Source organism: Cyprinodon tularosa, unplaced genomic scaffold (assembly GCF_016077235.1).
Source record: "Cyprinodon tularosa strain WSP-4 unplaced genomic scaffold, ASM1607723v1 ctg84, whole genome shotgun sequence".
Classification (NCBI taxonomy): domain Eukaryota; kingdom Metazoa; phylum Chordata; class Actinopteri; order Cyprinodontiformes; family Cyprinodontidae; genus Cyprinodon; species Cyprinodon tularosa.
The window spans coordinates 3,865,697-3,892,557 of record NW_024039607.1 but is presented as its reverse complement, the minus strand read 5'-3'; the positions used below and the strand labels follow the sequence as shown (position 1 = coordinate 3,892,557).

The 26,861-nt window shown below is 35.7% G+C and overlaps 1 protein-coding gene across 4 annotated transcripts in view; it reads right to left on the bottom strand.

Annotated features, from left to right (window-relative positions):
- Positions 1–26,861, bottom strand: part of vti1a (vesicle transport through interaction with t-SNAREs 1A) — a 180,396-nt gene that overhangs the window by 133,118 nt on the left and 20,417 nt on the right. For 2 of the 4 annotated variants that reach the window (XM_038272653.1, XM_038272650.1), the window contains exons 4-5: positions 8,490–8,567; positions 2,954–2,974 (exon numbers count right to left, since the gene is read on the bottom strand). In XM_038272653.1, coding sequence (XP_038128581.1) covers positions 2,954–2,974; positions 8,490–8,567 — 99 coding nt within the window. The remainder of the gene's footprint in view (positions 1–2,953; positions 2,975–8,489; positions 8,568–26,861) is intronic. The other 2 variants (XM_038272654.1, XM_038272651.1) reach the window with 1 other exon arrangement.

Genomic DNA, 26,861 nt, shown 5'->3' with positions numbered 1-26,861 from the left:
TGGATGGATGGATGGATAGACTCATTGATGGATGGATGGATGGATGGATGGATGGATGGATGGATGCAGGGATGGATGGATGGATGGATGGATGGATGCAGGGACGGATGGATGGATTGATGCAGGGACGGATGGATGGATTGATGCAGGGACGGATGGATGGATAGAAGGATGCAGGAATGGATGGATGGATTAATGGACTAGAATGGATGGATGGATGGATGGATGGATGCAGGAATGAATGGATGGATGGATCAATGGACTACGATGGATGGATAGATGCATGGATGGACGGATGGATGGATGGAATGATGCAGGGATGAATGGATGGATGAATGGACTACAATGGATGGATAGATGCATGGATGGATGGATGCATTGAAGGATGCAGGGATGAACGGACAGGTGGGTGGATGGATAAACAAATGTTGAACAAGAGAACAAGTTGATGGACATATGTCAAAATGATAAAAGAGCGATGTTTAAAAAGAATGGTATAAGGATATATGAAAATGCATTGATATGGGGAAATGATTTGTTAATGTCCATATATTGTTAAATTTTTTTTTCTCGGAACAGTTACATTTTTCTTAAAACAAACAATGCAGATAATAAGACTTATTAAGGTTTAAACATGCACTACCAGCTCAAGTCTATGAAAATTCCTCTTGAAAACACAATATTATATCAAAAATACATAAATAATATTTTTAAATTGTATTAGATTGTATCAAGACCCCTTCAAGGAAGGTATTTGAATCCAGTATACAATAAACTACGTGCCTCTGTTAATGCACAGGTGCAGCTCTCCGCTGCCATAACTATTTCTGCCTATGTATGCCTTTTCATCTGACACCTACATTTTGAACAAAGATCTTCTTAGGAAGCACAAAAATGGTGTGTTTTTGTTGTTGTGCTTTTTGCGTCAAGAAACACTCCTCAGTTGTAAGTTATTAACAGGAAGCCCCTGAACAATGCAGCTGTAGCTCAAAAGAAATCTCTTCCCTCTTCTTTCGTTCTCCTGCCTTTTTACAATATCAAACACAGACAGTTACTATCACCATTTTCCAAAGTTCAGATGATTTCCTTATTATTTCAATAAGGGTGGGGGAGAGTCAAAGTGAATAATGATGACAGCTGTGATTCAGACTGACTGTGTGATCTTCTGTGCCGTTTGTTTGGGACTTGTAAGACGAGGAATTACAAGTGTCAAACAGCTGTGCATATGGGTGCTAAATATTTAAACATGTTTTTCAGCTGAAGGAAAAAGAAAGTGTAGTTTCTTTAAAAGCAAGGCTTAAGTGTGCATAAGCTTTGCCCGCCTTTGAATCAAATGTAGGAAGAGCGGGAGAGTTAAAGACAGCACATGGCAGGGAAGGCAAAGAAACAAGCGAAGATGATCAAGAATCTAGACTGGACAATGCAACAAAGGGTAGAAAAGTAGGGTAACTAAAGATGTCTTAAGACCCTCAGGCTAAAGTGATTGCAGAAAGAAAAATCAGACCAGCTAGAAGGGAAAGCAAAAGTACAGCCAAATTACACTTAAAACGCTTTACACTCTCACATCTGGGTCAAGTTTCAACTCTAAATTATACATAAGTGGGAAAAAGAGGAAGCAGAATTTCTGTGTTTGAGCATAATTCCTTATGGATTAACAAGGATGAGCTTCTCATGAAGGAAAAGAATTGTGAGATACCTAAATGAGGACGTCTTTTAAATCATTTGTATATTTTTTTATAACATTAACAAAATGCCTCCACTCCTTAATATTCATATTAAACTGGTTACTGTTGGATTGCTATTAAAACTGACAAACAGACCTAGTTTATACAAGGAAATGTAGGATCAGTCCAACCCAATCAGTCAGTATATACATTCCCGTTCAACCTTAATCTACAAAACACTCCAATCTGCAATGAGCAAAAAGCTTTTCTATTTAAAGGAAACTGGTAAATTCCTTTTTGATTCTAGCGTTTCAAGGAAATTTGCATCACTGACTTTCTACCAATCCCCTCTTCTCCTTCTCGTTATCTTTACAGCGAAACACACTCAGCATTTATGACAATAAAAAGGGTGAGCTTGACTGATAGTGGATAATAGATATAATAGATAAAACTCTGACATAAGTGTGACTCGTATGGACTCTTGTGATACAGATTATTTATATGGTTGGGCTGTATTTCAACAGCAAAATAAAGTTCAACACTGGCTGGGTACTGTAATGTTAGCACACTTTAGTCGATGCAGATCACTATTTGCAACATAAAACTATATCGACTCTATAAGATGGGAATTCAATTATTTCCTTCCATGTCGGCTTAGTTAAAAACAAAAAACTTACCTGATCTGGATTAGTATTGCACTGATACAGATACCAGTATCGGACGGGGCCCTGATACTGGACTAAAATGGTGGTATCGGTATTGGTGAGTACCAACAGATAAGGCGCCGATACTGTTTTGAGAGCCAAAAGTTTATTCAACTATTGTCACCCATTCCAGGTAGGCAATAAAAAGTTCTACTGGATTTACTTTATATTAGTCTTTTTTTCCTGCTTTACAAAGGTAGGCCATAGCTTGGCCGATACTGCACAGCCAGGTATCGGGTATCGGTATCCGGGCCAAAAAATGGCAACTAGACCCATTTATCAATAATATTCATATCCATCAAATTAGCAGCCTATGACTCCAACTAAAACTTTTGTTCATTAAGGTCAGAACTGTCCATTTAAACCATGTCTGTTCTCAAACACACAAATCTGAAATGAAATCTCATCTTAACTTTCTTACATTTAAGATTGAAAGGCAAGAGAAACAGTACCATGGTGAACTTATTACAAGTGGTTTGACATTCAAGATGTTAATTCAGACATGCACACTAGTTCAATGAATTGATTTTTTAATGAAACAGAAATTTCAGCTGGAAAGAAGAACATTTCTAGAGAAGCACTTACCTCTTCACGTAACTTTATCAGCTGCATCATGAAAGCGAAAACGTGGGAGCAGAAAGAAAGATAAAGAAAGTGAAGAACAAAACAGCAGAAATATAGCAAGCAGACCATCAATTCTGATGTTAGCTTGCAGAACTAAGCTTGATGTTACATCCGTTTGAGCGTTTAGTATTTAGAAAGTGTAAGAGGAATACAATAAACGAATCAAAGTACAGTTTTCAGACTGAATCCAGAGAACAAACAGAGATCAAGTCCTGCTGCTGTCAGAGTGAACAAGGAAAAGAGACTGGATTGTTTAACTTAAAATCTCAGGCACATTAGAAAGTCACATCATAGAAGCTAATATAGAGAAAGAAAAAGAAGTCAAATGTATTTGTGTAGAGATATTCCATATTTGTCACTTTACAGATTTTTTAGAGATTAAACAAAGGATACAAAGGAGAATCTCCCCCTTTGGAAAAGGGTTACAGAAATATATTCAAACTCTTTATTAGTGTTGATGTATCAACAATATTTGATCTTGCTTATCCAGACTCAATAAAAGTGTAAGTTTTCTAAAACATACATGGAAGATAATGTGAAGCTACAAATAAACTGCAGCTTCTTAATAGCACAAGTATTGATGATGCAAAATCTAAATACAGCTTTAAAGACATTTTTTCTGGAATCTTCTGACACTGTCAGATTTTTTATGTAGAAAAAGCAGTTGGAGCGACAGGTAACTATACTTATTTCAAGCAAAATGGTGCTCACCTGTCCAGTTCTTAAGTTAAACCGAACAGACATATTTGAGGTGCAAATTTATTCAGCTCTGAAATGGAACAAATGCTTTGAACTAATGAACGTTTTGCTGCACTAAGCAGGCAAAAGTTAATAAACAGATACATGGCTGCAGAAAAGTTCACATGCCCTCATTATGGAAAATCCTTAAGTGTGTTTCCATTAACCATTAAGGTGCACGGATTGGAATTACAAAGATAAACTTGCAAATTGAAAACATAAAGAAAGAGACAGGAATTAGTTGGACGATGATGGCACTCACTAGAGCCATGGCTGATATAATGATATATCGCACATGTTTTCAACTTCTTATCAGAGTTATTGCACTAACAAACGTATTCATGTGCAAATTTTGTTGTAATTGTTATTTGTAATGGAAACCAGCTAATTTGGGATTGTCAATAATCCCATTGAAAGGGAATTCTTTTGGGAGGTTGAGAGACACGTTAAATGAATTTCTGCAAGATGTTCAAGAATAACTCAGGAACCACCCAAGGTTCTAGCTGATCATCACCTAGAAGATGAATTTTAGAAGCCCTACCCCAAAATTAAGTTCTTCAAGTTCAATTAATATTTGCTGCTTCTCACAGTGACCAAAATTTTAAGTCAGGACAAAGCTTTCAAACCTAAGAAAACCGTAAGCATGGTGGTGGCACATCATGCTGAGGGAGAGCTGTGCCTCTGTATGTGCTGATTCATATTTAAAGTGAGTGGAATAATCAAGCTTTAGGATTACCCTAAAACTTGGAAGAAATTTAGGGTTCCAAAAAATATATTGCCCTGTAAATATCTCAGTTGGTTGGTTATAAACAAATGAAGGCGACATTAAGTTTCTGAAATGACTTGACTTTAGCCGTTATGGAACATAAGTAAATCAACCAGTTTACAGTGGTTAGAACTATTCTGGTCCGATAATATTCAGCCAGAACTATTTCAGCACTCTGTGGGTGGTCTCTTTCTTGTGAGAATGCTGACTGTTGTTAAAAATCATTGAAGCTGTTGTATAATCATTCCACCTTGAATAAACTGTTCAAATGTACTGTACCTTTAAAAGACCAAAATCAATATGCTATTCATGCCAATGATGAAAGATTTGTTCTGCCTCTGCAGGTAACACACACTTTGCACATGCATCAAAATAAAAGGCGTCACAGTCTGTAACAGTAGAAAAATTCCTCAACAGCATCATGACTTTTCATTTGATTTTAATATTTATTCTGTTTTTGAAAATCTTTACTCAAAAGCAATCAAAACATTGCCACTTTTTTAGTAATTTTTCAATTACATAAATGGAATGCTAGTTTATAATCTTGTCAGTACTCCCCCCCATTTTTCATTTTTTTACATGATATTAGAAGCCCCCAATAATAACTGTTTTTTTATGATTACATACACTTTATATACACCATTTCTCTATAGACTAAATGATTACTGTCAATAGATGTAGTCCAAAAAGGAAATAAGAGTTAATGTATTATTTTTTTTTTCTAAAGAGCTCTTGCCCTTGAAAATGTTGACAGAAACAACACATACTTTGGAGTGTCTTTTCCAAGTTGAGCAACAACTCCCTGCTAAGAATGTATTATTCAAGGGGCCAAAGTTTAAAACGACGCTGTGGATGTGGTTATTTGGGTCTCGAACGAACCCATCAGATCCTGCGATCTCTCTCCCCAGCTTAGCCATCAGTCAATGGATACCTAACAAAACTTGTTCTAGCTTATTTGTGCTGCCTGACTGATTGTAAGTCCCTCTGGAGGATTTGTTAAAACTATACTAGAGCTGCATTTCTTGCTTCTTGTTGTTTTCCTGTTCTTTTCTTTGGCATCCATTCTTTGGTATTGCCAACCGTGTTTGTGTTTCTAAAGAGATATACAGAAGTAAATACAGAACATTGTGACTGGTATAATTATTCTTGCATGGACGTCTTTCCCTGTGTTTTTTTTAATCCAGCCAGCATTCAAAATTGCACTGCTGCAATTTTTCTGTTATGATAATCAGCATTTTTTTTTTCAAACAAAAGATTTTTTTTTTTTTATCCAATACAGAATTCGATACAAGTGGTAATCTGCTTCCTTTGTAGCCTGTAAAATCTGGTCCATGCCGGCTCAAACCAGCACAATCTCTTGTGGCCAAGCCTTCTGCTGTGACTGAAATCGAAACTATTCCGTTTAGTGTTCGTGTGTGAAAAATGGGTGTGCATTTGTTGCTGTGTGTGTATGTGTCTGAGCGTGAGTTGCATGCAGAGAAAACGGGAGGGAAAAAGTGCAATAGTAGCCTACCACATTATTAAAAAAAATGAGCGATAGTGCCAATTCAGTCTCTGTCCGCATACAGATAACGAATAAATGCCGAAGTCTATTAAATCGTTCTTTAGCCATTATCGCAGAGCCAACACGCCATTTTTAGAACTTATGACGGTTGCCTATTTACTTAGCAATAAATCCTTGCCGTGTAACCAACAGATTTGTGACTGGTAATGATCTGCTATGCTAAGGCTATATGAAATTATCCTGACCTCTTTCAGATCGTCAGGAATTAAATTGACCGACTTGCACAGGCCCCTACCATCTTTTCCCCTTTCCTATCTCTGCCGTCTCACTAGATAAAAAAAAAGAAAATAACAAACATCCCTCAAGTTCCAAGTACTCCACTCACAGCAAGACAAGTGTTATCTCACCAACTTTTAAAATGAACCAAACAGGGATATATTATATATATATATATATATATATATATATATATATATATATATATATTTGTATAGCAAATAACAATTGCTGTAACTTTAAATTCTTCAGAAAGATTTGGCTGTTTTTAAAGTGAACATCTGACATCATATTAAAAATTATTTTCACAGAAAATTAGCTTTATGATGCTTGCTTTATACATGTTTAGAATCTTTATTTCGAAATGTTTTTTTGCAAAGGATATACTGTATATTTTATATATATATATATATATATATATATATATATATATATATATATATATATATATATATATATTTAAATATATATTTTACCCTACATACATACATAGACATATTTATGTAGGTGTGTGTGTATACATATATACATATATCTTTACACATATATCTGTATACATATATCTTTAATCCCTGTTTTAGTAAAAATTAATACCCTCAATAGCTTTGTTAATAATGTCCTTTCAATTTAAATGATAAAATATATTTGTAAGAACTTATAAAAAAATAAATAATAATATAATAGAAATTATAATAGATGCCCAGAATAGTAGATTATTTGAATTTTTTTTTATTGTTTTGTTTTTTTAAACGGCGTAATTAACTTTACAAAAGTAATTTTTTACCATACTGTTTTACAATACTGTGTATATATATATATATATATAATTTAATAATTTCTTATATGAGTGTAAATCAGATTTCTAACATGATTTTTTTTTATAGGCATTTTTTAAATATTAAATAAAACATGATGAGGATAAATATAACTGCAACCTTAAAAAGGATTCTTTATTAAGGTGTTTACTTAAGCTATTTGTAAAATATTCCATTTCTGACAGCAGGTTACTTCTGCAGCTCTCTAAATAAACTGGAAATTAGCCTACCAATAATAAATCTCAGCTCATGCTATATATGTCTCTAAGATGGGCATTTTTTAGGTCATCATTAAAATGATTATGGTGTAAAAAATGAGAACTTTATTTCCATTTGATGACTTCAGAGTACTTCTATGATACTAAATATGCAGGTGCTTTTGACTGTTTCCCTTTTCTTTCAGGATTGCTAATTTGCAAAAGCAGGGCTCGTATTGTGCGTGTGAAAATGCAGGACTGCATGTTTGCCTTGAGCTGCAGTAACCCATGCGTACAGACAGTGGAGTCCAGAGAGGAAATATTAGTAATCATAAGATGTTTGACTTATTTGATGGATGACAGAAACTGTGCTCCAAAAAAATAAAAACTTTCTTTAAAATTATAAATGAACACATTTTAAGAAAATTTTCACAGGTTACTTTAAGCCTAAATTTGTAACACACATTTTTTGTTTGTTTATTATGTAAAAAAAAAAAAAAGCTTATCTTGCTAATTTTAAAGTACATATCTGCAAAGATCAACAGAGAACCAGTATTGTTATTGCTCTAAACAAACATATTTAACAACAATATTTTTAAAGTCATCACAAATATTCAAGAGCAGGATTACATTTCTTCAGATTACTAAAGGTATTATTCAAACTGTTGTGGTGATATTTGTGAGAATTTTTTTTTTTTTTTTAGCAATACTGTCAAATAAGTTTGCTAAATTAAAATGTACAAAACATGCAAAAAAGTCAATGTTGTATGTCCATCGGTGTGTATCTTGGTTTCTACCCTTATTATGAGAATCTCTTATGAATCCAAGTCGGCCCCCAGCTGGAGAACAGCTGTTGGACGTTATGGGATACTGAGGTTTTGGACTGAAATGTGTTCAATTATGTCTTTCTCTTTTTTAAGACGTGAATGCGTTGGTCCCAATCTGGCTTTGGACAGACGTTGGTCCCATGCCCTGATCCTTCTAACTGGCCAGCCAGCTTTGCATTAAACAGTGTTCCTTCCACATGACTTGGTGACAAAAGTGGAGGTTTCGGCTCTCGATGGTCCCTGTGAGAGGGAAGGGGGAGGCCCCACCTAATCACCCTTGGGGGGGGGGGGGGGGGGGGGGGGGGGGCAGTCGAGCCACCCACACAGACGCTGTTTTGTACCCCCCTCCCACCACCACCCGATTAGCACCTTACCTGGCCCTCCGAGGAGATGGCGTCATCCCCCAGGAGCTCATTGCGCACCTCATCACTGTAGGCAATACGTGACCTTTTCTGCAGAGGGAGGAGAATGAGGGGGAAAAAAGGACAAAAAAAGAAGAGGAGGAAGAAACAGAAAGGGATAAAAAAAATAGAAAACAAGAGGGGAAATATGGTTTAGTGGTTCAGTTGATGGAAAATCATAACAGGCATTTCTGAGGCACGAGAGCCCCCTAACGGAACCTGGTGACAAACAGCGTCCTACACATGCAGGCTGAGGATGTTTATGTGCAAGAAAGTACTCTGAGTAATGACAACAAGCTGCAGAGCATTTTTATACCCCTGCATCCACCTATCCAAGGTGATCTATTACATCCAGTATTCTTAAAAGAACATCCCAACATCACCTTGCCCCATTTATACAAATACAACTTGAGTAATGAAAAAAAAAAACATTTCATGTGCATGGAGAGGTTGCGTAGTAGGGGGACAAGGAAGAGGACCATGAGGAAGTATCACTTGTCAGAGTTAAATCTTTTTTTTTAGGGGGGGAGGGCTGTCACCGCTGTCATCTTGGTGCAGTGGCAGCCTGTGTGATAACACCAATCCTGTGACTTAGACAGGGAATAATTCATCACCCATCGGCGGCCCATCGGATTTAGGGTTGCCTCGCGCACGGACACACAAAGTCTAACCCGCTGTCTCTCTCACTCTGTCTCCAGATAGACTACAATGAAAAAGGAATGCCATGTCCCAAGAAAAAAAAAATAAGCAACAGAAAAGAACACACAGCACCCCCCCCCGAAAAAAAGAAAACAGACAAACACTCAGACAGACATTTCATCCAGACTTCAAGAGAATGCCACCTCCGATTGTGCTGGAGTTGGCTGCCATTGTACTACTTGTTTACAGACGCCCGACCCATGGAAAAACAGCCTCTTGGCATGCCCTCTAAACTAAACACACACCTGCAGCAGACAGAGAAAGTGTTTACTGAGCCTCCTTCGCTGTTTTTCCTCCCTCACTGCCTTAACGGGGTTTTCTAGGTGGGCTGCAAGGAGGTGGGTTAAAAAAAAAATACAAAAATCAAAGGCAAACACTAGCATACGAATAAAAATGTCGCTTTTCTTCCAAACAAATTATTTATACTGTTTATTCTATTATTTATTTAGTTTGTAAATGACTTAAATAAGCCTGTGCAGTTTATTCATGTTCCTAACTAAATAAAGAAATTCAGTAAAGGATCACCCAATTACCTGCTGGAGACACTGTTTTCCTGAAAGGCTGTATTTTTTTTTTCCTTCCCTACTTTCTAAAGTTTTAAGAAGCTATTGTAGTAGGTACATTTCTACTACCTTTCTCAGGAGGAGCAACTTGAAAAACACTATTCTAAGAAAAAAAAAAAAAACCCAGAGAGATGATATCAAGTTGTTTGATTGAAATAACTTGGAATCCCATCGCAATTGAACCGACTTGATTTCTTTCCTTATTTTATCCCGTCTCTCCTCATAATCTGGAGCACTGAGTGGAAAGTCATGGCTGATGTGATTTGGCTGTTATTATCATGATGGCGAGAGCCACAGTTCTCAGGAGTAATTACCGAGTAGACAGAGGGGCCTGATTGACCCAGACCACAAAAACCCATTAGATAAAGAGAGCAGCCAAACAACACTCGACCACAGGGAGCAAAGCCAACCACTGAACGCCTACTGTGGGAGAGAAAAAAAAAAGAAGAAGATTGGCAGCATAAACTCAAACACAACACCCCCACCTCTTGAAGAGCACACGTAAAGACAGAATCGCTGTCAAAAAGTGTCATATAAGATCAGACTTTTCCTTAAACTGATAAATGTTTTTCTTTAGCACTTTAATTCTCAGTCCAGGGGTCATTTTTATTCCATCTCTTAGGTCAGTTTTATTTTCTTACATCTCCATTTATAACAGTCTAAAACTGTTTTGCCAATAAATATCTGTAGACTAAATATAAATTAAGATATTACATTTGTAAATCTAAACAATGTTTTCATTTTATTTGGATTTGATATCAAAGACCAACTCAAAATAATTTATAACTGACGGACAAAAGTTTTTTTTTTTTTTTTTTTTTTTTCCCATTTGTATTCAGTCAACTCTGTGTTAAAGCTAAATAAAATCCAGAGGAACCAATTGTCTTGAGACTTAACCTACTTACTAAGTGAGTCCTGCTGTGTCTGGAAGTTGTATATAGACAAATATTGCCTTTGGACATTTTTTTTTAAGTTTTTAAAACATTAGCTAAAACTTCCTTTATGTTCTCACATGTTAATGTGTGTTTTTGATGTGATGCCAGAAGATGAGTGTGAATAAAGAGAACCCATTAGTGCAGCTCCCTCACTTTTTGCTGTGCACTGCCATTTAGCTAGCAGATAAAATAAAAAAAAGGAAATTTTAATTTAAAAAACAAAAAATAAAAATCAGGATAATACACTTGGAAATATTTCTAGTCACAAAAAAATTAAAATAGTCACAGTATGCATACTAAGAGATCACATATATCACTATTACTGAGAAAACTACTTTATCAGCAAATAGAGATGTACAAAGAGTAAACTGAAGAAAATATATTTAAAATTTACAATAGTAAATTTAAAAGCACTAAAGAAAATATAGGTAATGTTTTTGTTTATCTATTTTATAAACTCTTTGTTATAAATCAATGGCAACAAATATGTTATTAGTGGTTTAATTTTTCAATAAGGTGAAATATTTTAACAGCAGTTTTTCCCCCAATAAATGATAACTTGCACCAAATTTTTATTTTACTTTTTTGTTATATTAGTGAAAAATAAAGTTTTTTTTCTTAAGGCTTCATGGAAAGCGTGTAATTTCATCTCTTTCTAAAAACAATCTTTTACATTTTTTATTTTGGTGTAACCGTTTAAAAGGGGAGCTCCATAAAAATCCAAACCACAATGTATTTTTTTTCAAACAAGAGAAATATTGTAGATGATTCTTATTCCTGACTTCTCACAATAATAGGCTTTATAATATAATTTATTTATTAATACAATTATAATAAAAATAAAATGATTCAAATGTAACAAAGCTGGTGGTTAGGCTATAAAAAACAGTGGAAAAGGTCAAGAAATATGGATATTAGTGCAAAACACAGCATATCTAAATTCATATGATGTTGCTTAGTCAGGTTTTTTAAGCACCACCTTGCGGTAGAGGTTAAATCAATGGTCAATATGTGTCTGTTTGCAGTAACTTAAAAAGAAATTAAAGATGCAAGTAGCAGCCTTAAAAAAACCAAAACAACAAGATTAAGGCAGCATGTACACTAGCACATCAGGCACACACAAACACCTTTTTGCCAGAGAAGGGAAGAAAACAAAACACCCACACTTTCCATTTAAGTCAAGTTTCATCTTAAAGAGCTGCAGTGCAACTTAGGGGGAAAGACGACTTCTCCAGTAATTGAGACGAAGAAACCCGGGAGAAGCATTGATTTGAATGCTGAGGCTTGCATCGCCTTCAAACCATACACAGGGTTTTTCCTGTGTTGTTTTGTATTTCTAAATAGCTGTTTGTTGCAGATGAATGCATGGAGAGGCTCCTGCATTGAGAACAGAGCAGATAACAAAGAGAGCACGAAGAATGGAAAATGTCACACAAATGAAAGCGCCACCGCCACTTCCCCCGTACCTACAGTATGCGCTCGGCTTTTTTGGATTCCCCCTCTGGAAAACAACAGATTCCTGAGCGATTGCTGCTTTTCCCGTTTGATGTAAAATATAAGAAGGTGGAAAACTGCTTGGTGTGGTAACAGATTTTCATTAACAGGCTGCAGTTGGATTAAATGGCAAAAAGCTAAGTTTTTAAGAATAACTGTATAGTAGAACCCATCTCTTCTTTATTTACAATATGTGGAAACAAAGTTCTGCATATTACGAAGAAAACCAACTAATCAGTCTTTGCAATCTGAATAAGTGCTTTCAGAAGATACCTTATTGCTCCTACAAGGAAAAAAAAAACTAAGCTTTTTTATAATCCTTTTGAAAGGTTTGTCTTTTATCACTTTTTTTAATCCAGGGTGAGAAACTGCTTCTATTCCCGGAAGCACACAAGACAAGTACAAAGGTACATCTTAACTTTATGCAAAGTGGCCTGCCTTTAAAAAAAAAAAAAAAAAAAGCACTCTACATATGCTGTCAAATGCTGCGACGGAGGTGCCGATGTCCTGTCAAAAAACACACGTTTTACCTCTGTTGACATGATGGCTGACAAAAAGGAAAAAAAAATGATAGGAAAAAGCAATCTTCTATCCCCGTCAAAATGCAATTACATATGCAAAAGGAACAATTTATATCAGATATGCAAATCAGTTGAGCATAATCCTCTAAGAAGAGACTGATCTTAATCTAATTATAACAAATACATGGATATTTTCCTTTCTGCATAATTCCTTTATAGTCTATTGGCTTATACATCATGATTATTTTAATGGAAAGATTTGTGAAGTTCCTCTATAAACAATAAAGAAGGGGATAAATATTAAAATACGGCTATAATTATAAACAATCGTTTCATTTCAATCTGATGCAGGTGGCAATCAATACCTCTGTCATGCGAAAAAAAAGGTCAAAAAGATCCAACAATTAAAATAAAACATGATAACTAAATTCAGTGACCCTGAGATCTCCGTCTTACTTCCTGCCTCATGTGACACAAGGACAAGACGAATAATTGTGGTGCCTCGAAAGCAGGAATAAAAAATGTAAACAGTTCATTAGATGGGAAATAAAAGGCGTAAAAATACCCAGGGGCAGAGTGTAATGAGGGGCCCTGAAGTTCCTCTGCAGACGCTTATTTCCTCTACTTTGCAAAGATTTTCCTTTTCGCCCTGCACACACGGCTGGTAGCATAGCATGAAGAATAATTAAGTATATTCAATTTATAATGCTGTGTTCTGTAACAGGCTTTTTCTCCAATAGGAGAGCGCCTGGTTAAGTTAGATATAATAACTCGTGTCCGGCTCCATGTGATTTTTAAACAGGCATGTGGCTTTTTATTTTTCTTGCTACAGTGTTCTGTGAGAAATTGCAAACAGATCAAAAGCAAAGTGTTGCACAAACTTTTGTGAGCAAAAAACACAAATGCAGGCCTAAGAATTTAATATTTATTATCATACAACTTTGGAGGGAATGCTGAAAAATAAAAAATAAATGGCTGTCTTTTTTTTTTAAGCCTAACTGAAAGGTTATCTTTATTACTTCTTGTCCTCCCCAGCTGTGATTTTTCCAGCTTATATGTGGATCGGTGCCAGCGGGTCCCACTCTAGTTTCCCCACATGTGGGGGCAGAGGTTGACTGACACGGCGTGGTGTTTAAAGGAAGCAGAGACCTTTAAGCAGGCGCAAGTATCACAACAGCATCTTAAATAATGCATCTGTGCTCGGTAGGGGTTTAATATGTGCACACGCACAGCTGGCACAAAGGAAAATACGCACACTTACAATAAAAAATAGATTTTTTTTTAAAACTGTGCTGTTGCTGGATTTTTTTGCTCCAATACAAACGTATGATAAGAGGTTCTTCAATTAATTGTTCTTTCAAAAAGCATTTGATTTATTTGGAAGCAAAGAGGAGCAGCTCCAATTGGGACCTTCACAGGAGGGCGTCATTTGAGCCTTTGCCTTTCTGTGCTCTTTGGTGCTGCTGAATTCTTCTATTATGTCTGCTGTGTGTGGGTGTGACTTCACGCGTACACACAAGGGCTACCGTTTGCATAACTGAGACTTCGATGACACCTTTGCATCCTAAACAAACCCTCCTTTAAAGAACACATTTATCCAACATATGTGAGCTGTATACCCCATGTGTGAGTTCTCTCCCCTAAAAGAAAGGCAGCAGTTGCAGAGAAGCCTGGGCTTCAGATAACAGCATGGGGCCTCTCATTAGCTCGCAGGTTGCTGCTCTGTTGGCTTCTGTACAAACTGTGTTGTGTTTTACTTCCATGATATACCTTGAGGAGGCTACAAGAGGTGAATGTCGAAATCATCAATAAAGGCGAAAGATCAATAAAGGCAACGAAATAAATTCAACAGTCATTTGTGCAAATTGATCAGCATTTTTTGGAAAACACACTCACGCACATATAAATATACAGATATATATATATAAATATATACACACACATATACATACATATATATACATAATATATGCATATATATATATATATCGTTGTGTTTATATATATATATATATATATATATTTGTATGCTGCAAATAAAAGAAAAAAACATAGTCATTTTATAATGATGCAACACATTATAAGATTTCTTTTAGTAACGAAATAAAAGTGTGCACGTAAAAACATGCTTAAATAAAACTTCGACATTTGACTTTCATGACATATAATCATCATGTGTTTTTTTTTTTGATAAATTGGAAGTCAACTTATCTACGCTGACTTGTGATAGCTTGTGATATTGATGTGATAGCTGCCTTTCGGAATGACCTTTTCATCCAGCTGACCATCAGAGTGCAGCACGATGATGCAATCTGCTACACACACCAGAAGAGAACTACAAGCAGTCCAGAACTTTTCTTTGTATTTCATCAAAAACAATTTTAACAGTAAAACCTTATTAATTATCATTGTGCAAAAACATTTTAATCATTGATTTATTAGTGACCATATGATGTCCTACAAACTCTTTATTTACTAGGCCTGTTTGGTTCAATGACCTCATAAGCAAAGGATGTAATGGAATTTAAAAATATAATAGAATAAAAACATTTTGGAATGTTAAACAGTAAAGTGTAACTTCTGAAAAACTCATAAATTACAACAATCATGTAAAAGGAATATTTTTGTTTTTAGAGCAATGTTTCTTGTGGTAAATTTTTTTTATTTGTCATTTGTTATTATTTAGATCATAAAAAGATACTGTCAAAAACAAGACAGAAATGCATTGAGTCCTTATCACCGAGCCCATGTTTACAAAATATAATATATTCTACCACTTAGGTAAATGCATTGTTTTATTTCTTTTTTTACTTCTTTATTGTAAACTCTATCAATATCCACCACCCTTTAAATGTAGTTAGATCCATTTTAATGGAGTCAGCTATAAATCTAATTAGAGGCACCACCCCTTAGTATACTTTTAGACATCCATATGCTCCGACAATCCCAGATTATCCCATAATATGACATATCTTGGCACCAACACGCATGGCCCAAGTCAAAAATCTATACGATATTGGCGGATATGAGTCGTTCTCCATCTACTGTTTTTGACTATGTTTCTCTGTTCCATTAATATCACTTAATCAAGCTTTTTCTAGTAATCTTAACAGCCAAATAACTGTTACAAGATTGTACGATTCATACTAATCTTGTATCGGCAGAATATCGGTATTAGTGAATACTCAAAGCTACAAAACCGGTGTTCTGTCCGACCAGCATACCCATAGTTAACACGCATGGGCAAGACATCAGTCCTGGTCATGTTTATCCCAGTCTGGCCTTTTATTTTTGTACAAAAAATACACTTTAAACTACCTCGAGAGGCGTGTATACCTTTAGTAAAAAAAAAGTAAGATCAGAGCGCTATATGCTTCAGAAAACACCAAAGTGTAAGTAATTCTTTTTTTTTTTTTTTTACATGACTAAAGGGATATACCCCCGTTGAGGTAGTTAAAGTGTATTTTTCATACCAAACTTAAGGGATAAATGGGTATTGACTATGGGTGTGCTGGTCTGATGGGGTATGCTGATCTGACTGGAAACCGGGATGAATCGTAAATTTAAAAACCTGTTGTGGGATTCACCCCCATTTGTACAGAGATAACCACTTTATTTTTATGTGACCATACCACCCACAGATCATTATAGTCGCAGTTAGTGAGTCCATAATAACCATGAATGGACGGGTAAGATTTTCCTTTAGCTTAATACAAACAATGACTGAGGTTCCCAACAATGGAAAGTTAGAAAGCAACATTCAGTTAAATCCAATAAGGCTAAAGACAACAGACCATAAAGGAATCTAAGCAGTTGTGATCTCACAGGGAGATTTTAACAACCTCTAGGCTGTTATTTAATCAGCCTTTTAGCATTTAAAAATCAACCACAGAATAAAGGGTTTCCTGTCCAAACATGTTTTTAATATTAGTTTTGTGTAAATATCTTAACTTTTTCTACGAGTCTTACTTCCTTTCTTTTTTATATTTTTTCAGTAAAGCTTATTAAGTTACCTAGTGTACGAAAGGTTCTTGAAAAATTAAAACAAAAATTGTCAAAATCCTTTCAAGCAGTTTTCATTTTTACTAGAGTTTTGTAAAAACAGAAAGTGTTTTCTTTTGTACCAATTTTCCCATTTTTATTCTAGCATTTATAACTCAAACAGAACAAAATGAAGGTGAAATAGATTCTGTAAATATTTATTCCCTTTCTGAACTAGTCCACAAATGACAGGTTTTTCCCACTGAAGTTTTTGCCAGCACAAAATGTACTAATCTAATTTGAGGCTTTTTAGTCTCATGCCTCTATTACAGTGGTATATTTGCCCTATAAAAGTCATTTAAACTGTAAAGATTAGTCAACAAGCTTAAAAAGTGTTATAAGAAAGCAAGCAGCTGAAAAATATTGAGTGAAAAACCCAAAGAGGGGCTGAAAGGTAGCTTCAAACAAAAGAGTCAAATTAAGCAGGACTTTGATGGAAGTGTCTTTATGACACCAGGTTGATAAATAAAATATGAAAATAAAAAAGTGCTTCTAATGAAACTCAAAGAGCCATTTTCCATCCCAAACTCCCATCTTCCCATCACCTTTTTTTGTCATCCTCTGGTCAGGTTTTTGTCTTATCATGAACATAGCATTGCTTGATGGGACAGAAAGAAAGTGTAAAAAAAAAGGTAGAAAAATACAGAGAGAGAGTAAAGGTTCTAAAGATGAGGGACCTGTGTGCTGGTGTTGCAAAACAGAGACAGACAGCATTGGTTGGAAGAGTAAATCAATAGAGTAGAGCCGTCGGGGAGGTGGGTAGCCAGGGCAAGAAAAGAGGAGAGGAGAGAAGAACCAGCGCAGGGGCCTGGGCTCCGATCACAACGCTGGCTTCTGGCGTGCAGTGGGGAATAAAGCCGGCCTCCCCGGGTCAGCACCAGAGAAAAAGGTGAGATTAGAGGAAAAGTGGAGGAGGTATTTTCACAGGAGGGGAGGGAAAGGAGGGTACTGGAGGATGACAAGGAGGGAAAAAGTAAGCGTGTGTATGAATGTGTTTTTGTGCTTGCTGGATACCTGGCAAGCCAGGGACCAACCGGCCCATTAGCCTGTGGGCACCTACATATGGTTCACTGATCCCTTTGCTGAGGAGAACTCCTCACCTATCAGTCTTTCCATCTTTTTTAAAGATACCTTCACTTTTAACCCTTTCTATGCTTTGGAAAGAAGCTCAGTCCTGACCTCGATTTATGATTCATTTTTGTTTGATGTCTATTCTTGGACTGTTATCTAAAATTGAAAAATGTAATAAAAAAAAAAAAAAGAAACTAGACACAAAGGGAAAGGAGCCGGGCCTGCCGAGCGCGTGTACATGCGCGTCCATCAGTGGACAGACACACACACAGGAGACCATCTCCTTTAATGCTTTGCCTTTCATTGTAATGTGTCCATTGTTGGAGTTGAATTGCTTCTCTATTAGCATAAGAATACAGCAGCACAGATAGAGACTTAACCAGATCATTATCTCTATATATTTATGTATACTTTTTGTCATTTCACTGCGCAGAACACATTGAAATGCTGATGAGTCCAGTTAGGCCCCTTTTCCAAACCCCTCCAACATGTGCCCTCCTGAACTTCCCGATATACTTCACCATTTCCTGGGAGGGGGGTTTGATTCTGCGCTGGAATGTTACAAAAGTATGTGAAACATCAAATTATTGAAACTGTTTCAAAAATGTTAACTTAAAATACTTAAAGAAACACAATTAAAAAAAAATAAAATAACACAAAAAAAGGAGTATTTAAAACAAAAAATAAGGACAAATGTCGAGGAAATGCTTGCAAGTGCAACAAATCTGTTAGTGGTGTAAAGGTATAACAAGGTTTGAAAAAAGTTATGGTTTTGACTAAGCGGGAAAACTGTCCTGAAGATTTTTCATGCATTCTTTAAGTAGCATAATCAGGTAATATGAATTTACAAAAAATGAACAAATAGCATTTGATCTTATGGAATAAGGCAATATGCACCAAGAATCTGACCTGATACTGTTTTGATAGTTTGAAACTAAATAGAATTTCAGCACAGGGTGGGATGTGAAGACAATAAATAAATGCCATCTAGCCAAAGTAGCGCAGTACAATCAGAATAATGGTGACAATAAGAATAATGGTGACCTGCGAAGCCTCACAGTAAAGCCACAGCTTGGCGTAGTTGAAGACAACTTGATCTAGAGCAACTCAAAGGTCTAATGAATCCATAAGGCCTCCTAGCAGAACATCAAAGAAAAATAAAACTCTGGTTCCTATCAAACTTAAACAGCAGAAAAGCATCGAGGGAAATAATATTTTAATGAAATCAATTAATCTAATAGGCTAAAACCTTTTTATTGGAATAAACATAAATTAAACAGATAAAAACGCTACTAATCAGCAACTGCATTATTGGTGAGACCTGAATCTGATCTTGAAACTGGATTCTAATTAAGCTGTGCCAGAAAACTGCTCTTCTGCTCTGCCTTTTTTAAATGAATCAATGTAAAAGTTGTTTGTACTTAGACTGAAAGGTTAACATAGAATTTTTATTACTAGTTTCAGAATAAGTAAAGATGCGTTTTCTAGCATTGATCAAGTTTGCAGACTTTTCTCCAAAATCTTTGCAACTCTACTGGGAGTCCCCACACTCGCTCGTTTCCAGAGCTTCAGCTTGTTTACCAGTTACACGCATATGCAATGTTGTACTTTTAGCCTGGTGGTGTTATTGTAAATATACACAGAAAAAAACAAATTACTCACAAATTCAGCAAAAAACTAAGCATAAAAAATACAACAATAACAACCATTACAGAAGAAAAAAAAAAAACATTTCCATAAGAACAGAGGGAGCTACCGCTGTAAATTTTGAGAAGTCACATTAAGGGGCAGGGGGACAATAACGAATGCGCCTTTAACTACTTTTTTAATGGGGCAAAAGTTCTTATTTGGTTTTAGCAGATTATTTTAATCTTATATATGGTCAGTTAACATTATCAAGGTATACCGTTCTTTTTTTTTTGTTTTAAATTATGGTTTCAAAGTGCATAATATTTCCATTATATTAGAGGTATACTTCAAATACCTTTTAAAAAGCTACCACAGAGTTGGTCAGAGTTACTAGAGTTTCATCAATTAACAGCAATGCTCCCCCCACATTCTACTGTGTTTTGCAAGTAAGAGGTCCTAATAAGCACAGTGGCCCCCATCATTCATAAATGGAAGGAGTCTGGAACCACCAGGACTCTTCCTTGAGCTGGACAAATGTCTAAACTGAGTAATTGGGAGGACTAGGTTTAAGATACTATCCATGAAAAGGAAACCTTCCTGAAGGCCAACATCTGAGCAGCAATTCACCAATCAGAATTGTATGGTAGAATGACACCACCTTTTAATAAAAAGGGAACATCTAAGGTTTGTCAAAGGGCACCAACAAACTTCCCTGCCCTGATGAAACAAATATTGAACTCTGTGTGAATTCCAGGCTTACGTTTTGAGGGAAACAGGGAGAGCTCATAACCAGGCATGGTGGTGGTAGTATCATAATGTGGAGAAGCTCTTCAACAGCAGAAACTAACAAACTAATCATGGTCTAGGGTAAAATGAATGCAGCTTTATGCCTTTGCATACTGCATAAAAATAAAAAATAAAAACTCCAGATTAGGGCTGCAACTAACGATTATTTGGCAAATCGATTAATCTGACGATTATTTTTTCGGTTAATCAATTAATAATCGGATAGCCAATGGTTCTTTGAAGAAGATTTTTTTTTTTTTTTTTTACAGATTTAAAATAGGTGAAACAAAAAAAAATTCTACCTGAGGAGATCTGGATATACAGGTGCTGGTCATAAAATTAGAATATCATGAAAAAGTAGATTGATTTCAGTAATTCCATTTAAAAAGTGAAACTTGTATATTATATTCATACATTACATACAAACTCATATATTTCAGATGTTTATTTTGTTTAATTTTGATGATTACAAATGACAACAAATGAAAATATCAAATTCATCATATCAGAAAATTAGAATATTGTGAAAGGTTCAAAATTGATGGCCCCTGGTGCCACACTCTAATCAGCTAATTAACTCAAACCACCTGCAAAAGCCTTTAAATGGTCTTTCAGTCTAGTTCTATAGGCTACACAATCATGGGGAAGACTGCTGACTTGACAGTTGTCCAAAAGACGACCATCGACACCTTGCACAAGGAGGGCAAGACACAAAAGGTCATCGCTAAAGAGGCTGGCTGTTCACAGAGCTCAGTGTCCAAGCACATTAATAGAGAGGCGAAGGGAAGGAAAAGATGTGGTCGAAAAAAGTGTACAAGCAAGAGAGATAACCGCACCCTGGAGAGGATTGTGAAACAAAACCCCTTCAAAAATGTGGGGGAGATTCACAAAGAGTGGACTGCAGCTGGAGTGAGTGCTTCAAGAACCACCACACACAGACGTATGAAAGACATGGGTTTCTGCTGTCGCATTCCTTGTGTCAAGCCACTCTTGAACCACAGACAGCGTCAGAAGCGTCTAAAGAGAAACAGGACTGGACTGCTGGTGAGTGGTCCAAAGTCATGTTCTCTGATGAAAGTAAATTTTGCATTTCCTTTGGAAATCAAGGTCCCAGAGTCTGGAGGAAAAGAAGAGAGGCACTTCATCCACGTTGCTTGAAGTCCAGTGTAAAGTTTCCACAGTCAGTGATGGTTTGGGGTGCCATGTCATCTGCTGGTGTTGGTCCATTGTGTTTTCTGAGGTCCAGGGTCAACGCAGCCACATACCAGGAAGTTTTAGAGCACTTCATGCTTCCTGCAGCTGACCAACTTTTTGGAGATGCAGATTTCATTTTCCAACAGGACTTGGCACCTGCACACAGTGCCAAAGCTACCAGTACCTGGTTGAAGGACCATGGTATCCCTGTTCTTAATTGGCAAGCAAACTCTCCTGACCTTAACCCCATAAAAAATCTATGGGGTATTGTGAAGAAGAAGATGCAATACACCAGACCCAACAATTCAGAAGAGCTAAAAGCCACTATTAGAGCAACCTGGGCTATCATAACACCTGAGCAGTGCCACAGACTGATCGACTCCATGCCACGCCGCATTGCTGCAGTAATACAGGCCAAAGGAGGCCCAACTAAATACTGAGTGCTGTACATGCTCATACTTTTCATGTTCATACTTTTCAGTTGGCCAACATTTCTATAAATCCTTTGTTTTTATTGGTCTTCAGTAATATTCTAATTTTCTGATATGATGAATTGGAGATTTTCATTTGTTGTCATTTGTAATCATCAAAATTAAACAAAATAAACATCTGAAATATATGAGTTTGTATGTAATGTATGAATATAATATACAAGTTTCACTTTTTAAATGGAATTACTGAAATCAATCTACTTTTTCATGATATTCTAATTTTATGACCAGCACCTGTAGTATATTGAAAGACGAAAAAGTTTTTTTTATCTTAGTTGCAAAATATTTATATAATTTTTTATGAATTTGATATAATTACTGCTCTAAGTGGGTTGTTGTGCCAGCTAAAGGCATATTTTACAGTCTCTATACTCCAGTTAACAATTTATAAATTACTAGATTAGTTGACGATTATTTAAATAATCGATTACTCCGATAAATTGTTTCAGCCCTACTACAGATTGGTCTTGATCTCAGACTAGGATGGTGGAAAATGACCCAGACCATTCGGTATTTTTTTATTTGAAAAATTATTCTTTGAGTTATCATGTTGAGTTATGGCTTTACCAAACATTAAATTAAAAATGTCCAAGACTGACCAGGACCTTAGTTGTTTGCCAAGTTAAACAGAGAACACCAAAGCGATGGTTGGGGACCCATTACCAAATATTTTGTCCCAGGCCTAGCCAAGGCTCTCAGCTGGCCTCTTTAAGAGCATCTGCCATCAAGTACCCAGGATGCAATTTGACATAGTGATCAAATAAACACTAGCTAAATATATTAGGTGAGTAGTTTTAATATTTCTTCTTTAGTATCGCACTATCAATAAATACAAGTTACAGGCAAAATTATTATAGCTGTAATAATGAATGTATTTTCACCTGAATAACATCTAGGAGTCAAAATTCTATTCTAAATAAAGGCTATAAGTTCCTGTTATGCAATTTTCTTGATGTTTTTATGTGCAAAATAATGGTAGTTTTGTTAAAAATTGTGAAAATAATAACTAAGTTAGTAAGTCAGTATCACATACAACTTGTGCCTAACGTAATTAATTTATTTAATACATATTATGCTTTCTTTTTAGCTTTACGAGCATATGGCAATATACATAGATGAAAATGTTAAAAAAATGTGAACAAACAACAGAGAACAAACGTAAACAATTTAGTCTCACTGCAGGACTAAGCTAATGCTCTAATGCTGGCCAACCCCTGGGATAATTAAAAAAAAGCACTTAATTCATCTTCCACAATGTAATTCTGATCAAGGCCACAGCTAGATTCCGCTGCATGCTTCAAAAACACCAGAGAGAAGGAAAAATTGTTAGTTGCTGAGAGCAAAAGTATATCCCCCTTTCTTTCTGGCATGCTCCCTCATTAGAAACACTTAGGATGAGAGGAAGAACTTAAGTTTAATTGTGTGTGTGTGTCAGGGTTCTGTGCAGGGATTAAAATGTGTAAACATGGAAGTCTAACTATTAGGAAACACCAGTAAACACAGGATATAAAAAGAGTCCCTTATCTATTCGCTGTCTCTCCTTCTCTGAGGCTTACTTATTAAAAATCAAATGCCACTGCCTAAAATACAGACGGAAAACACAGAGCCAGTGATTCATAATATATTTCATAAATACTTCATGATTCCCCCTCACCATACTTAAGCCAGCCTGGCAAAAAAGAAAACATTGTCACCTATTCTGGTACCTGCTTGTCAGCATATCACTGGGGAGTGGGTGTCACATGTCACTTCTGGTTTACACTAGTGCATGGGATGGGCTCGCTGCATTAAAATGGGGAGTAGGACAGAGATAAGAACAGAAGGAAAAGAGTGAAGGGGAGGTGGAAAAGAGGGAGGGAGGAGGGGGGTGTTATCATATCATCGCCCATGTCTTTATATCCCCCCCTTATTATCTTTAGCCCCCCGCTCTCACCAGTCAGTCAATCACACAAGCCCTGAGGACAGTGAGGGGACCTGGGAGGGCCTTCACTTCTCGGCTAAGACTGAGCCAGACAAGCGTCTGAAAGCTATACTGATCGCTGTCACTGTGTGTAGAAGTGCGGTGACTTTGGAGGGGCCAGGAGAGATAAGCGGGGGAAAGGAAACGATGGGCTGGTCGGATAACGGCCGAATTTGCACACTGACAAACAAATCCGGTGCTTTGGGCAAAATGCAGATATCCCCCCTCCTGACAGAGAAAAGTTACCATGAAAGAGATGAACAGGAGGTAGGAGAGGGAAGATCTTACAAATGTGAGACTATGTGAGATCTGTGACTTGACCCCCACAAAAAAATAACTAATGGCTTAAAAAGAACAATAAAAAAATTTTCTAGATCTCTGATGTGCTAATATATTACCTATTGAATAAAGGCTTTGCACATTGTTAAAACTTCAAAGCTGCATTATCTGTAACTTTTATTTCAGGTCTAATAGGATAAAATATACATGTAATTTTTTTATGACAGTAATAAATAACATTACATTAATTATCTGCATTCTTGATTGAAAGTGCATTAAAATCATAGAAGCAAACATGCTCATCTATTTCTCAGAGATTATTGCACTAAATGTAATTGCTAGGACTTTCACACTCATGTTAAAAAGAAGCATTTTAGTAGAGAAAGTTCTTGATTAGAATGTAATTCACATCTTACTAAATTGAAAATTAGGTCACTTCTATAATAATATTATCTGGTCTTCTTTGAAAGTAAACAGACAAATATTTAGCAGCACAAAAGCTTCTTCAGCTCTGCTTTAATCAAACCGTGCTTTTCTACATTTATGCATCATTTTCTTTTTCAGGTCTCTTCCTGAAGACAGCAAAGAATGCTGACATTTTAAAAATGTATCTAAAATTATTTCTTTTTTTTTATTTCTGTTAACTACTATTTCATTATTTGGATTTATTTCTAATCTATTTCCCCGTTTTTATTCTTTAAGTCATTTATTTTTGCATCTATTTTTAACAGATAGTAAACAGTTATTTCTAATAACTATATTTTGTTCTATTGTCATAACCATAGGACTTCTGAATCAGTTGTATGGATTTTAGCTAAATTCTTTTTATCTTTAAAAATCTTTTTGGTGTTTTTTCTTTCCTGTATCAAGTATAGTTTTGACACTCTTCCTGGATTGTAGATTTTATGACATATTTAAATTTATCAGTTTCTACCTCAAAACAACTCAGTTCAACTCAGCTTTAACCACCATCATTGATAAAAACACTCTCAGGCATTTGTTGTAGTTTGGATTTTTAATCTTACTTATAAATGTTAAACCCATTATTACTAGCTTTTTATGTGCTGCTTTAATGTTTTTGCTTACTCTTGTTCATTTGTATACATTCAAAAAGTTATTTCTTGAATGCATTTAAATTAGGAACCATTTGTTAGTCAATAAATTCACAAAAGGAGAGAGTTTGTTTTGAGACGAACAAAAATCATATTAAGGCAAGGTACACATAATTTTGTAATTCCGTTATCTCCTGTTAAATTTAAAGTTACTAACTCTACAAAAGTACCTGCACAATTTTTTTGTCTTTTATGAACTACAATTATTAATAGATGAGGAAGGAATAAAGAAAAAAAAAAAAAGCTAGGCTGGGCTAACAAGCAATGTTTGTTAATGATAAAATGAATGATAAAAGAAAAAAAAAAGATTAAATATATATACATATATACACACATATACACATATATATCTTTGGGGATGTTCTTGCAGTTCTTATTTACCCTAGAAATTTCCAATAGCATATAGGAAACTTTCTCGATCAGCGACAACATGGGGAAAAAAAGGCAACCCCCCCCCCCCAAATTTAACCAGCCAACTCTTGTTAACTTTGAGTGACAAGAACTAAATCCATACATGAAGCTAATTCTGGGGTCCACAACTAGGACATGGAAAAGCCTCCAAGTCTCTAAATTCATAAAGAGCTCGAGGAAGACGCACTGGTGACAGTAACTTCGAAAGGAAAGCTGTAATTCACAAGAAAAAAGGAAGATATACTTGCTTACATCTTAAATCTGCACTCAATCCAGGCGAAATGTAGGGACAAAATCCCAAATAATTTAAGGGCGTCCTTTTTATAACTTGTTATGAGTGATTAGACTTTTTTGTTGTTAATGGGCTATTAAGAAAAAAAACAAACATTAAAAGAGTCAATCTGTCTTCACTTCTGTCTCTGGTAAAAACTAGTAAGCCAACCTAAGGAGATTTAAAAGTGTCGGAACAACCGACTCATGTTGGTCTGTCATGTTGTCTCTTGCAAGAGTCGTCATAATGAGGACAAGGGGCATTAAAAACATAAACTCTTCAAGATGGATTACAACAATGCTAATACATAATCTCTCCAAGCATGGATAAAAAAGTGGCCCTAAAAACAAATAAAAAATCTATTAAAAATGAAACTAATCAGGAAATATATGTAAAAGACAACTTGAAACGAAGCAGAATGTTTTGATGAATGACTTTGCAAACTAACTTCCCTATCCAAGCTGTTCATCATGTCAAAAACTGAAAGCTTACTGGAACTTATGGTTGCTCTAACCTTGAATTACTGTTCATTAGTGATAAAACCCTAAATGTTAAGATGCTTCTTTTTTGTTTAAGCTTACACCTAAATCCAATTTTATATAGAATACAGTTTAATTAGATTTAAAAACATACAGAAAACCATCACACAGATAAATATAGTGCTAAAGATGAACAGTCTGCCGACAGCGCTCAGATTTGTTGCGGTAAACACTCTAAATGAATTTTGGAAACCGATAAGACACGTTTATAAAAAAAACTACAAAAGCATTTTTATCCAACATAATGGGAGACCAAGGTTCACCTTGAAATGTCAGGGGTCATTTCTTTATAAAAAAAAAAAAGTGGTCTGGGATTATATTAATCCTTACATCTAATCTGATCATTCAT